This window comes from Arachis ipaensis, chromosome B01 (genome assembly GCF_000816755.2).
Source record: "Arachis ipaensis cultivar K30076 chromosome B01, Araip1.1, whole genome shotgun sequence".
Classification (NCBI taxonomy): domain Eukaryota; kingdom Viridiplantae; phylum Streptophyta; class Magnoliopsida; order Fabales; family Fabaceae; genus Arachis; species Arachis ipaensis.
Window position 1 is genome coordinate 130,511,092 of NC_029785.2, and position 13,508 is coordinate 130,524,599.

At 40.3% G+C, this 13,508-nt stretch overlaps 4 protein-coding genes across 4 annotated transcripts in view; 2 read left to right on the top strand and 2 right to left on the bottom strand.

Annotated features, from left to right (window-relative positions):
* LOC107614428 lies at nucleotides 1,003-1,821 on the bottom strand. Its single transcript, XM_016316642.1, has 2 exons — nucleotides 1,135-1,821; nucleotides 1,003-1,014 (listed from the first exon to the last, which is right to left on the bottom strand). Exons 1-2 carry the CDS (start codon nucleotides 1,819-1,821, stop codon nucleotides 1,003-1,005), a joined length of 699 nt encoding a protein of 232 aa, XP_016172128.1.
* On the top strand, nucleotides 7,552-8,613 carry LOC107614437. The gene is made up of 2 exons (XM_016316649.1): nucleotides 7,552-7,981; nucleotides 8,057-8,613. Exons 1-2 carry the CDS (start codon nucleotides 7,552-7,554, stop codon nucleotides 8,611-8,613), a joined length of 987 nt encoding a protein of 328 aa, XP_016172135.1.
* LOC107638759 (acylpyruvase FAHD1, mitochondrial) lies at nucleotides 10,123-12,547 on the top strand. The gene is made up of 7 exons (XM_016342139.2): nucleotides 10,123-10,321; nucleotides 10,482-10,647; nucleotides 10,777-10,829; nucleotides 11,168-11,230; nucleotides 11,482-11,532; nucleotides 11,652-11,769; nucleotides 12,052-12,547. The coding sequence occupies exons 1-7, from the start codon at nucleotides 10,217-10,219 to the stop codon at nucleotides 12,165-12,167; spliced, it is 672 nt and encodes a 223-aa protein (XP_016197625.1). The 5' UTR covers nucleotides 10,123-10,216; the 3' UTR covers nucleotides 12,168-12,547.
* Nucleotides 12,753-13,508, bottom strand: part of LOC107638751 (epoxide hydrolase A) — a gene marked incomplete in the record, with an annotated part of 1,847 nt that continues 1,091 nt past the window's right edge. Inside the window, 2 exon segments of the mRNA XM_016342127.2 lie at nucleotides 12,753-13,242; nucleotides 13,340-13,508. Of these exon segments, the coding sequence (XP_016197613.1) occupies nucleotides 12,993-13,242; nucleotides 13,340-13,508 (419 nt within the window).

A 13,508-nucleotide genomic window follows, 5' to 3' on the forward strand; every position in this document is an offset into this window, starting at 1 on the left:
CACTTCCGGGGCCCACTTGGTGTGTGCTTGGGCTGAGCATTGAGCTTTACACATGTAGAGGCTTCTCTTGGAGTTGAACGCCAGTTTGTAACCTGTTTCTGGCGTTTAACTCCACTTTGCAACCTGTTTCTGCCGTTTGACTCCAGAATGCAGCATGGAAATGGCGTTCAACGCCAGTTTACGTCATCTATCCTTAATCAAAGTATGGACTATTATATATTGCTGGAAAGCCCTGGATGTCTACTTTCCAACGCAATTGGGAGTGTACCATTTGGAGTTCTATAGCTCCAGAAAATCCACTTTAAGTGCAGGGAGGTCAGAATCCAACAGCATCTGCAGTCCTTCTTCAACCTCTGAATCTGATTTTTGATCAAGTCCCTCAATTTCAGCCAGAAAAATACTTGAAATCACAGAAAAATACACAAACTCATAGTAAAGTCCAGAAATGTGATTTTTATTTAAAAACTAATAAAAATATACTAAAAACTAATTAAATTATACTGAAAACTATATAAAAACAATGCTAAAAAGCGTATAAATTATCCGCTCATCAACCTGTGACTGAACTGACTTCTGGTCCAATGTTCTCCTCCCCACTGTGATAGATATGCCCATGCATCCTGGTTGATGCGCTTGATCTTGTCCATATTGTCTCTAAACTCTTGATACGTGGTGGCTCGTGCACACTCCCACAGCAAAGATCTTAGTTGTAAATCCTTCCATTATTTGTTAAAATTCCTCCACAAGTGCCAAACACAAAAGCGGTGATGAACCCATGGCATCACCTCTTCCATTTCTGGCAACAAACCCTGGGTACAAAACCATATACCATATTAGCATAATAGTCCCTAACTCTCATTCACGCTCACCATAATAGTCCCTGACTTTTGATAATTTACACATAATAGTCCCTGATTTTGATAAACGATACTCATATAGGTCCATCATATCTATCGTTCATTATCCTAAGTATTAAAATTCAGCATAGACATGAATAACAATTCATGCAGTTCCCTGGTGAATAAACAGCATAGATGTTCAATACATGGAAGAGATAACAATGCATACAATTTTCAGCTCTACTCATGGATAACAATGCACCTTTTTCTTACATACTCATGAATAAAAAAATACATTCTGCATGTCAGATATAAAGCACCACCTATGTTGCCTATAGTCTCCAAGGTCTTGGTGTAGCAACTCAAGAAACCACTTCCAATTCTCCTTGTTTTCTACGCCAACAATTGCCCATGCTATGATGTAGATATGGTGATTAGCATCCTTCCCCACTACCGACAGAATTTGCCCACCAAATTGAGTTTTCAGGAAAGCACTGTCCAGTCCAATCAACGGTCGGCATCCGGATTTGAAACTATTCTTGCATCTATTCAAGCACACATACATTTTCTCAAACACTGGATCAGATTGAGGTTGGGGAGTGCAACAAATTTCAACTGTTGATCCAGGATTAGTCTTAAGAAGTGTAAGACTATAATCCCTCAGCATTTTGTATTGTTTCTTTTCATCCCCGAACACCACATTTCTTGCATCAAAGAGGGCCCTTGATATTGAGTTCTTGTTCAAGGACAAGTCAAACCTTGACTTGAAGTAAGTGGCAGCATCACAATGCTTGAAATTTGGGTACTTCCTAACCTTCTTGACTAGTTTGCTCGCCACCCAATTTCTGTTAGCTGCCCTGTTCTTATCCTCCCTTGGGCATGTATGATCATTAACGAAGGTCTTTATTTTCCAACAAGTATCTTCATGATCCCTTGATGCATACACCACCCATGGACATCCTTTCACTTTACAAGTAGCCATCATCCTCACATTGACATCCTTCCTGAACCTAATCCGTCTGCCCTCTTAGATTGTGAACTCCCTAACAGCCTCCTTAAAGTCCCATTTTGTGTTGAATTTCATGACAACTTCCAGTTGCAGTTCTCCAAACCTTATACCTTCTTTAAACACAGGACAAACATCTTCAGACTCCTCATCTGTCCCCTCATCCTCTGAATTCGGGGGAGTCTTCATTTCTTCAGAATGCCATGAATTTGTCCCGTCCGAGTCAGCCCCTGGATCATATGCATTATATGCATCATCCCCTGTTCCTCCCACAAAGCATAGGTCCACATCCCCATCTGAGACCTCCTCAACAAATGCATCATCCTCAACAGTAACTTGGTCTTTATCCTTAGCAAACGCAGCAGCATGAGCATGTTTAAATATAATATCTTTTTTAACAGTCTTAGCCTTACAAACATCATTATCATAAGCATCATCATCAGAAGAACTATCTTCGATCATTGGCTTATACAAACTATCTTCGTCACTATCATATGAATCAGAGGATAGTGCATCACCTCCCTCTTGTCGTGCTTGCATCACAGCCTTTCCCTTAGCAACACTCCTCGTACAAGGCCTAAAATTATGGGTGGTTGTTGGTGTTTTCTTCTTGAGGGTGGATTTGGGTGTGGAGTTGGGTGTTGCTGTTGACACACTTTTAGGAAGAATAGGCTTGGTAGGAGGCTTCAGCTTTGAAGTAGTAGGAGGTTTTGGCTTTTGATTAGTAGCAGGCTTTGGCTTTGGATTAGTGGGAGGTTTTGGCTTTTGATTATTAGGAGGCTTTGCCTGAGATTGATCATTTAGATTGGCAAGAGGCTTCTACTGAATTGGAGGTTTTGAATTCGTGAGAGATTCTGGCTTAGTTGGAGGTGTTGGATTAGTAGGAGGTATTGGATTAATAGGAGGGTTCAGAATGTCAATGGTTTTGACAGGCGTTGGCTTGTTTTGGGGATTGATTGCTGGGGTTTCTCGTTTTGTCATTAGGAGTGACTGTAGCACCTTCTTCTTCTGCAACATCCACTCCTGTATTGTCCATGCCTACCGTTTCCTCCTGATCTTGTAAATAATCTGGAGATGACACCCCATGCTCAAAATACACATCCACCAATCCATTATTCTTGTGAGCAAGGAAACACATCTCCCTAAGCTCGTTGTCACTGTTTAGATTCCTTAATCCAGTTTCTAACGTCCTCCCAGGGACTAGCCCCAACAATGAAGGATCTTATCATAGCTTAACTCCTTGTAATAATTTCTTATGAAGAAAACGTCCAATGTATCCTCATTCAGATCACCTAGGCAGGTTAAGTTATCAGGGATATACCTTAATTTTCCTTCATCATCTTTCTCAAAGTTTCCTCCATGATGAAACATTATATCCAATAACACATCCATCTGCACCAACAACTCAAAACTATTAAATCACACACAATCGTAACAGAGGACTTCAACATCATATTAAAAACCTATAAATTAATATCACAGTTACCACCATGCATTAACCCAATATTGAAAAAATCTCTGTTTCATTGCTTGAAAACAGAGCATATACATACCAAATCCTTTGCCCTAACAAAAATCCTTAAATACAATCCTTTAGGTAATGCAGCCATAAAACTCTAGGACAATTCAACACACTAACAACGCAATGATACACCTTCATCATATATTGATTTAGGAAATAAATTCGAAAATTATTTCAACCAACACATACCTTCAACGACGCAGAAGACAGAGAAACCACTTGCCTCCAAAGGAACACCAAACTCTTCAAACGAAGTGTGATGGTGGAGGAGACGGGGAAGACGAAGCTAACTCGGTGCCATCGATGAGAGAATGGGAAGACGAAGACTGAGCATGGAGGAGAGGAGACGAAGTGTGAGAGTGTTCAAACAAATATGGTGAAGGCAAACCGTTTTCAAGGGCTCCAAGGGTATGAACGACGTCGTTTATTTTTTCATTGGGCGCCAAATCGATACTGTGTCATTTCACTTAGCTCCAGCATGGCATGGGAGGTGCCAGATCATTACTCTGTTTGCTGACTGTGCACCGGAAAGGGTCGAAGGGCAACTATGGATCCCGGAGTTGAATGTGAAGGATACTGTTAGGAAATTTTAAAAGTCAAGGACGATTATGGATAACTCGCCCAATCTCAGGGACCACTTTGCGGTTTTAGTCCAAGTTTGGAAAGAAAACTTGGATGTGGGTCCCACGTCATTATTTTTCCTTTCCATCCAATTTTTATGCTGATCCAATCAAGAGAAAATTTCATTTTCCATCAATTTTCCTTTCTTACGTTTTCTTTCCTTCTAATTTCTATTGATCCAAACATAGTGTAAATATCTAGAGTTAAGCCCCACTTTGGTCCCTGAGATTGACGAGTTGCATTGATTTAGTCCTCCAGATCCCGATTGCACTAAATTAGTGCCCCAGATTCAAAAAATTGCACCACGTTAGTCCTTACCCTATTTTTCGTCACCAGAGGACTGACGCCGTTAGTGACTTGGCAAATATTGCCACGCTGGATACTAGGAAACGGCGTCGTTTCTAAATTGGCGCTAAACCCCCCCTCCCTTTGAGCGACGTCGTTTCTATGCGATGGAAAACAAAACGTTGGCCTCTCCCTCTTTTGTCTCCACTCTTCGTCTTTAACCCCTCCATGAGTGACGCAGAGGAAAAATGTCTCTCTTCCGTTACTGAAAATAGGAACGAGTAAGCAATAGGATTCCGGAGACTGCTTGATCACGAGTGAACACTGTACAGTTGTCTGAGGAGGTACTTTGCTGCAACAAGGAGCTTCTGTTCCGTCACCGAGGTTAGTGAAGATTTTAAAATTTTATTTTTTCAAATTTTAGGGAATGCGTTGATGGTTGTTGATCATAGTTTATTGCTTTGTATATTGTTTTTGCCTAAGGTTTGTAGTGGAATTTGGGCTAGGGTTTTATTTTGATGTTGTCTGCAACTGTTTTTTTGGGGTTTGTCTTCATGCTCTGTTCCGATGGTGGATAAATGTGTTTTATTTTGATATATGTTTCTGTAATGTATGAATGTAGTTGATGAAAACTATCTTAAAGGGATCATTGTGTGGAACTGGTGCTGAAAAGAAATTTTTTTGAATCATGCAGATGGATGTGCACTTAGATATTATGTTCCACCATGGGGGAAAGTTTCAGAAAGATGAAAACGGGATGACTATATATTCTCCTGATAAGAAGGCATGCATTGGTGACATTGATGTAGATACTTTAGATGTTTTTTGGGTGAGAAATTATTATAAAGAATTAGGATATGATAGGATAGGAGAATGTTGGTGGCATGTTCCCGGGAGGAGTTTAGACATTGGGTTAAGAGCTCAGAATTATGATGATGAGTTGAGAGAGATGTGTTTCATGGGTGAAAAGAATGATGGGCTAGTTGATGTTTACTTTGAGCATGCAATTTCAACACCAGAAATTCTTGAGGGAAATGAGATTGTGGAGTATGTTGAGGGTGAGCATGATGATTTGAGAGAGGTTAGTGATGAAGCTGACAATGAACCTCTACAAGAGGAAACCCTAAACCAAGCTAATATACCCACTGCCCCTGCTAATCAGACTCCATTCACCAACAACAATGAACCAATGCATAATACCTCACCACCCAAGACCACAAAACCAACAGATCCTGGTGCTAATAACCCAACACCCCAAAACAATAATCCCACTACCTCACCTAACTCTAATCCTAGCCAAGCTACTACTGCAAAGCCTGTTACCACTACTTCTCCAGTTCCCCCAAAAATGAAACCCAATATAAATGTCAACCCAAATCTAAAATCCAATACTACATCATCACATAAGGCCACTGCCAACCCGAAGAATGCCTCTAAGCCCAAGCCCAATCCCAACCGAAATTCTGTGTCCAAGCTCAAACCAAAGCCAAAGCCCAAAATTAGAACTAAAGCCTATTGCACAAGGTCTGCTTCACAAGTGAGGACAAGGCAGCAACATGAGAAGAAAAAACAAGTGCTGAGGTTGTCTTCTTCTGAAGATGAACACACCACAGAGGACAGTGCATATGATCCTAGGAGAGATGATAGCTCAAGTGATGATGATGTTGTTAAAAAATGTGAGACCAAGAGGAGAGAGCCTGGTTCGAAGCATGCACCTGTTGACGGACTAGCAAAGTCTAAGAGGAAGTTTCTTAACGATGATGATGCATTGGTGGTGGATGATGAGGAGTGTGATGTGGACTTAAGTTTCTTAGAAGTCCCTGTGACAGGAGATGAAAACCTGGATAACTCATATGATCCTGGAGCAGAGTCTGATGGTGCCAACTCTTGGCACTCGGAGGAAATGAAGACTCCTCTTCCTTCGGAAGATGAATTTTCTGAAGAAGAGCCAGATGATGTATTCCCGGTATTTGGAGATGGTATTCGGTTCGGTGATTTAAAACTTGAGGTGGGGATGAAGTTTAATACAAAGTCTGAGTTCAGAGAGGTAGTGTGAGAGTTTATAATTCAAGAAGGTAGGAGGATTTAGTTTATTAAGAACGATGTTGTGAGATGCAGGGCTGTCTGTAAGGCTGAGGAGTGCAAGTGGGTGGTATATGCCTCACGAGATCACAAGGAGACATGTTGACAGATAAAAACCTTCAATGACGACTACACATGTGCTAGAGAGGCCACCAACCGAGCTGCAAATAGGAACTGGTTGACTAGCGAATTAGTGAAGAAGGTTAGGAAATATCCTAACTTCAGACAATGTGAGGCAGCTGTCTACTTCAAGTCCAAGTGTGATCTGGTGCTAAATAGGAATTCAATTTCTAGAGCCTTGGCAGATGCTAGAGCTGTGGTGAGATGAGAAGGCCCAGTATGCAATGGTAAGGGACTATGGAGAAACCCTATTGAAGTGTATCCGGGTTCAACAGTTAGAATAGGAACCATCCCCCAACCAGATGGAGAGTTGATCTTTCAGAGGATGTATGTATGTCTTAGTGGGTGCAAGAATGGTTTTAAGGCAGGGTGCAGGCGACTGATTGGTTTAGATGGTGCGTTCCTTAAAACTCAAACTGGAGGCCAGATTCTATCCGCTGTGGGTCAGGACGCAAATCATCACATCTATGTTATAGCATGGGCAATTGTGGATGTCGAGAACACGGAGAACTGGAGGTGGTTTCTGGAGCTACTCCATGAGGACCTCGGAGACTATAAAGAAAACAAATGGTGCTTCATGAGCGACATGCAGAAGGTAAGTATAAATTGCTAGTTAATGCCCTTTCATAGTAGGTTGTATTATTAGAACAGTTCTTATGGTATAGCCTATTGCTAGTTAATGTAAGTTCTTTGAGTATTATGTGTCCACATGATGGTCTGAATAGCTGTGAACTGACTGATTATACTGTTTGTGTATAGTATGCTGGTAACATGACTTAGGGACTATTATGTATCACGTATTGTAACTCAGGGACTATTATGTGTCACGAATTGTATCTCAGGGACTATTATGTATCACGATTTGTAACTAAAGGACTATTATATATCACGTATTGTATCAGATTCACATGCAGGGCCTGCTTTCTGCAGTCCAGGAGGTAATGCCTCATGTCCACCATAGGTTCTGCATGTGACACTTATGGAGAAATTTTAACAAGCAGTGGAAGGATTTAGAGTTAATGGGTTTACTTTGGGAATGCGCACGATCAACAACTTATCAAGATTTCTCTGACAATATGAAGAAGATTAAGAAAATTAATGAAGAAGCGTGGAATTACCTGAACAAGTGGCCTATGGAGTCCTGGACAAAGTCAGCATTTAGTCATGCTCCTAAACTGGATAATATCTGCAATAACACTTGCGAGGTCTTTAATGCAAGAATTAAGGAAGCAAGGGCCAAGCCAATCATCACGCTACTTGAGGAGGTCAGAATGTTTGTCATGAGAACAATCACGAAAAACAAAGTTAAGTTAGCCAACCATGTGGGAAAGCTACCACCAGTGGTTCAAAGTAGGTTGGACAAGATCAGGAAGGAGTCTAAAAGTTGGATGCCAATCTGGACAGGGGATGATGAGTATGAGAAGTTTGAAGTTCATGGTCATCCAACTAACATGGTAGTGGACTTGGGCAAGCGACTCTGCACATGTCAATTCTGGATGCTAACAGGTAATTAAATACTTTATTAACTAAGAGACCTGTGTTAAATACTTTAATGACACATTACTTTGTTAATTCCTTCAGGAATGCCCTGTGTGCATGCGTGTGCAGCCCTCGCAAGGGTGAATAAGAGACCTGAAGATTTCTGTCATAAGTGGCTCACCATGGACGCATATAGAGACACTTATGCACATTATATAAATTCATTGTCTGGACAATCTCTTTGGAAAAAATCTTACCAGAATAGACCACAAGCTCCAAAGAAAAAGAAGAAGCCAGGACCAATAACAAAGAAAAGGAGAAAGAATGCAGATGAGGGTAATGAGGGAAGCAAGAAATCTAAGGTAACTGGGACTCTAAAGAGACAACTAAAACCGTTTACTTGCAAATACTGTCTACAAAAGGGACACACAAAGAGGGGTTGTCCAAAAAAGAGAGCAGCTGATGTTGCTCAAGCTCTTGCTGATGCAGCTACTGCTAAGACAAAGCCCACTGAACAAGCACCTACTCAAGCTTCTCCAGATGCACCTGCTCAGGCTCCTCCAGAAGCACCTTCTCAAGCTGCTCCAGAAGCCCCTGCTCAGCCACCTGCACCAGTTGAGATCGACCTCTCCCAGCCAAACTACTCCGATGCACAATAGTCCCAACATAGTCAAGAGGTAGTTGCATTTAGTTTCACAACTCATACTCAAAATTGTGGTCCATGTTCAACTGAATTTATGTCCTACTGAAACAGGATCCACCTGCGAGGCCATCCAAGTTGCAGACCAGAAGGAGGTCCTCCACACCACCATCAGGATCGATAACTGTGGATCCACTACAAGGAGCAAGCTCAGCCACATCTTCAAGACTGGACAACTTCCTGAAATTTGTCCCAACACCTGGTTTCAAGCCACCAAGGAAGAAGAAATAAAGATGTACCTAATCCTATTTTTCCCTATTTTGGATGAAACTTTGAATCTTTTTGTAAATCATGCTTTTTGTTTTGTGGGCTGAATTTATGGCAGTAGACTTTTAATATATTTAAATACAATATGACAATGATGGCACTCTGTGTCCTTTGGCTAAGGTGTATTTTGGAATTAGACCTACTCTTTACTTGTCTTAAGAGTTGTCATTAATATGGCAGGATTATTGTTACTTTTGTTAAAACTTATTGATATGGATATTATTATTGTGACAATTTCTTCTAGCTTCAATTATGCTACTTCAGATGCATTTTTTTGCAATTTCTTTCAGCAATTTCATTGAATGACAGAAAACAACTATGGCATTTGAGAAGGAGAATTTTTCTTTCTTCTAATACACTTCCACCCTGAACACAGTAACACAAAGTCATCTTCAAGCTTTAACTACCAACATAAAACCAACAACAAAAACTATAAACAAAGCCAAAACTAAAATGTACATTTTTTGGGTTCTAACTTCAGCTTCTATCTTCCCAATTCTCCAAGCCAAATCCACCCTAACTTGGTCACCATCCACAGTAGATATTACCCTTCCTCTCAGGTCTTCTTCTCCAATGTCAGCCCAGACAAAAAAATCACACCACCTCTTACCATTAATATTGTAGTTAGGACACCCAAAGAATGGCTTGTTAGGGTTAGCCTCTGTTGTGGACCATCGAAGAACAGGGCAGCACCCACACCCACACCACTGCGGAACACCCGATGCTCTACTTCGACTGGAACTCCTTGTGTTGGACCGTATGAAACTCTGGCTCCCACTTGCAATCATGCTGGTAAACTCGGAAGGGAGCAGGAGACGAAGAACCAGAGAAAAACGGGAAGAAGAAGAAGATGATGGGGTCACAGGATGAACTTAGGTTTTAAAAGGGGGATAAGGACTAAATTGGAGCAAATCAAACTTTAGGCCATGTCATATAACCATTAGTGTGTCCAGCGTGGCAATATTTGCCAAGTCACTAACGGCGTCAGTCCTCCGGTGACGGAAAATAGGGTAAAGACTAACGTGGTGCAATTTTTCGAATCTGGGGGACTAATTTAGTGTAATCAGGATCTGGAAGACTAAATCAGTGCAGCTCGTCAATCTCAGAGACCAAAGTGGGGCTTAACTCAAATATCTAGTACGTCACTTTTACATTTTTACTATGAATTCTTAGATAATACCATATTAAAGACTTTTAACCACTTACCGTGAAACGACATGCCGTGTAAGGGATAGTCATTGGCATTAACTAGTTAGAAAATAAAGCAGCCAAGAAGAAGAGTTGTTTGGCCGAAAATGGCAGCAGCCTGTGAGAAGCTTCTGCAACTGAGCACCAAGATCGTCGCCGTTGGCAGAAACTACGCTGCCCATGCTAAAGAATTAGGCAACGCCGTTCCCAAGGTCTCTTTCTCTCTCTTCTAATTTCTCTTCCCAATCAATCGCTTCAATTCCCTCCTAAATCTTAATCATCTCATCCATCTTCCACCAAATTCATTCCTAAAAGATTGCAACTTTAATCCAACCAGCTATTGGATATGTTAAATTTGCCAGTGTTTTTCAGGAGCCGGTGTTGTTTCTGAAGCCAACTTCGTCTTACTTGCCAAATGGCGGAACAATTCAAATCCCACACAATGAGGGATCTCTGCATCATGAGGTCGAGCTGGCTGTCGTCATCGCCAAAAAAGCTCGTGATGTCCCCCAATCATCTGCCATGGATTATGTTGCTGGTAAATGATCTTCTCTTAAGGTTCTGTGAAACTTATTTCGTGCTTATAGGATATATTCATGTGATGCCTGAGGTTACTCAGCTCTTAGGACAATGGATTAGTAAAGATGCTTTTTTTTCTCTATATCAGGTTATGCACTTGCACTGGATATGACTGCCAGGGATCTGCAAGCTACTGCAAAGGTAACTTTTTCCCAATCCATGTGTAACTCTCAATGATATTATGGACATCATCTTCTAGGTAGTTTCTTGACTTATGAAGTTGTATGACTTAATGGTGAACTTAGAAAGATGATGGAGGGAGTAGTTAGATAAATAGATGAAGCATAAGGATTAAGGATTTACTTACATGATATATATATTCAGGGTGGAATTTAGATAAACAGGTAAGAAATGATCTGTGTTAATACTTAATTCCCTTTGCTCTTTATATGTGTTCTCCTAAAATAATCATTCAAAACGGATATTTTCATAACCTAATAATTGTTGTGGTTTTCTTTTTCCCCACTTTTTACTGTTAGTCTGCAGGTCTTCCATGGACTTTGGCAAAAGGCCAGGACACTTTCACACCAATTAGTTCAATTGTAAGAAACTGTATCCCATTATGCTTATTTTGCTCGGAAACTAATTTTTTTAATGCAATAATAGAGAAATAAGTTAACTAGGATAGGATTATGGAATTAAGAGCTACAAATTGCAATTTTCAGTTTTTAGTCAATGATAATAAAGTTTTCATGAGTAATGGTTACCCACACATATCTTGTTTTGCTCATGCTCTTGTAATATAAGCGATATTCTTAAAGTATACTATTTTTTATTTTCAAATTTTATGCAGTTGCCAAAGAATCTGGTGCCGAACCCGGATGATCTAGAATTGTGGTTAAAGGTTTGGGATCTTCTCTCTTTAACACCTTATCATGATATTGTGGTTGTTTAATGTCAATGGCATATTGGAAATTCGGAAACCTTAGAATGATGACCGACAATGGATTTGTTTTGATGTAGGTAGATGAGGAGATTCGGCAAAAGGGCTCAACCAAGGACATGATCTTTAAGATCCCATTTATAATTAGTCACATAAGTTCTGTCATGACATTGTTTGAAGGAGATGTGATACTAACTGGTATTGCGTTAATACTTAAACAGCATATTATACTTGAGCCATATCTTGCTTGATCAGAAAATGTCTTTAATAACCTTGGGTTATCTGCTGTTGAAAATATTCTTTGTGATGCTCAAAATACATAAACATATCTTTTGGGATGGATTAAGAACTTACGATTTCTTTCTAATTCAAAACAAATGTCAACGAAAATGTTGCATGAGTTAGCTCCAGAGTTAGATGCATTGAATTGGGAATTTGTTTAGACCTTTGCTCTTGTAACATAGATTAGATGATGTGCAGGCACTCCTCCAGGTGTTGGCCCTGTGAAAGAAGGTCAAACAATAACCGCCGGCATTACAGGCCTTGTCGACGTGCAATTCAATGTTGAAAAAAGAAAAAAGCCTTCAAGCTCTTGATATGTTGTGCTTTTGATTACCCCAGGAGGTGCTTCAATTCTGCAGCAACCAGCATGGCATCCCTTGCCAACAAGGAGTAACAAAGCGGGGAACATCATAAAAAGTCTGCAAATTTGATTTTTATTTTATGACCATTCTCGGTGGCAGTGCAAGCCGTTTCAGAAATCTCACTTGAAAATGGAGATAACTCTCTTTACAGTGGAAAATAATTATCACTCTATAGACATAGCCAGGTCTTGTTTGGCCTAAATGTGTATCTTCATAAATAATGCATTATTGCATAGCATAATACTGTGGATATAACTGACAATTGGTGATTTGGTGCATAATATGAAGTCTCCGATATTATTTTTAGAAATAAAATCATTTGCTCCCTATACCCAACCATTTCAATTTCCGGAAGAAATGATTCATGATATAATGTCATATAGCTGACATGTTTGAATTTCGACATAAGATGGGATGAGTTTGTGTATTGTTAATGTCTAGGTTTCAAGTTCAAAAATAATTTGTCTCTCTCTTAAGTCTTACCCTTTATTTGATAGCTCAAGCACATAAAGATGGTAGGTATTTTGGGACCAAATATATCTGAGTAACGAAATCAAGCACGAAATACATTTGTCATCATCATATTGAATCACAGTTATTTTTATAAAACATGCGCATCCAGAGTTGTTAATGGACAATAGAGTCACATACACATTCCAGAATCCAGACTATGAGAATACACGAGAGAAGAAACGGATGATAAAGGAACACAGGTGGCAGGAACGGAAGAAGAGAAGGCAAGCGGAGGAGGAGGAGGAGGAGGAGTTGTGCAGATGATCATGAGAAGTTACGAAAAAAGTCATAGATGTGTTTGTTGATTTCATGAGGCCTTTCTTGGTGGAGGAAGTGGCCTGCACCTTCAAGAACAACCACCTCCTCCAGAAGCGGCACATCTCTTTTGAAGCCTCCTTTGTGAATGTAGTCCTTGGCGCCCGGCGCGTTGTATGTCAGGTCAACATCCCCCACCACAAACTTCACCGGAACTTTGATTTGAGCACCAGTCCACGGTGCAGTCAGCTCCCAGTTTCTACACATATAGCAATAACAAAATCAAATAAAATAGAAAAAAAGAAAGAAAGGTAGTAGTAGTAGTAGGTGATATATATATAAATTAAGGAACATACAGATCCAAACTCCTATAGTAGTTGAATCCCCCAGTGAAGCCAGTCTTTTGATATTTAGAGGCATAGTATTTGCATTCTTGTTCAGAAAGCCATGATGGCAACAGAATGGGAGATTCAGTTGGATGGCCAAAGCCTTTACCCTTAGGCAGATAAAGCGGACCAGGGTTCC

Coding starts and splice junctions, on each gene's coding strand:
- LOC107638759 (XM_016342139.2), top strand. CDS start 10,217: ATGGCAGCAGCCTGTGAGAAGCTTCTGCAACTGAGCACCAAGATCGTC. Junction 10,648..10,776: donor TGCCATGGATTATGTTGCTG/GTAAATGATCTT, acceptor TCTCTATATCAG/GTTATGCACTTGCACTGGAT. Junction 11,533..11,651: donor ATCTAGAATTGTGGTTAAAG/GTTTGGGATCTT, acceptor GTTTTGATGTAG/GTAGATGAGGAGATTCGGCA.
- LOC107614437 (XM_016316649.1), top strand. CDS start 7,552: ATGAAGAAGATTAAGAAAATTAATGAAGAAGCGTGGAATTACCTGAAC. Junction 7,982..8,056: donor TCAATTCTGGATGCTAACAG/GTAATTAAATAC, acceptor TAATTCCTTCAG/GAATGCCCTGTGTGCATGCG.
- LOC107614428 (XM_016316642.1), bottom strand. CDS start 1,821: ATGGCTACTTGTAAAGTGAAAGGATGTCCATGGGTGGTGTATGCATCA.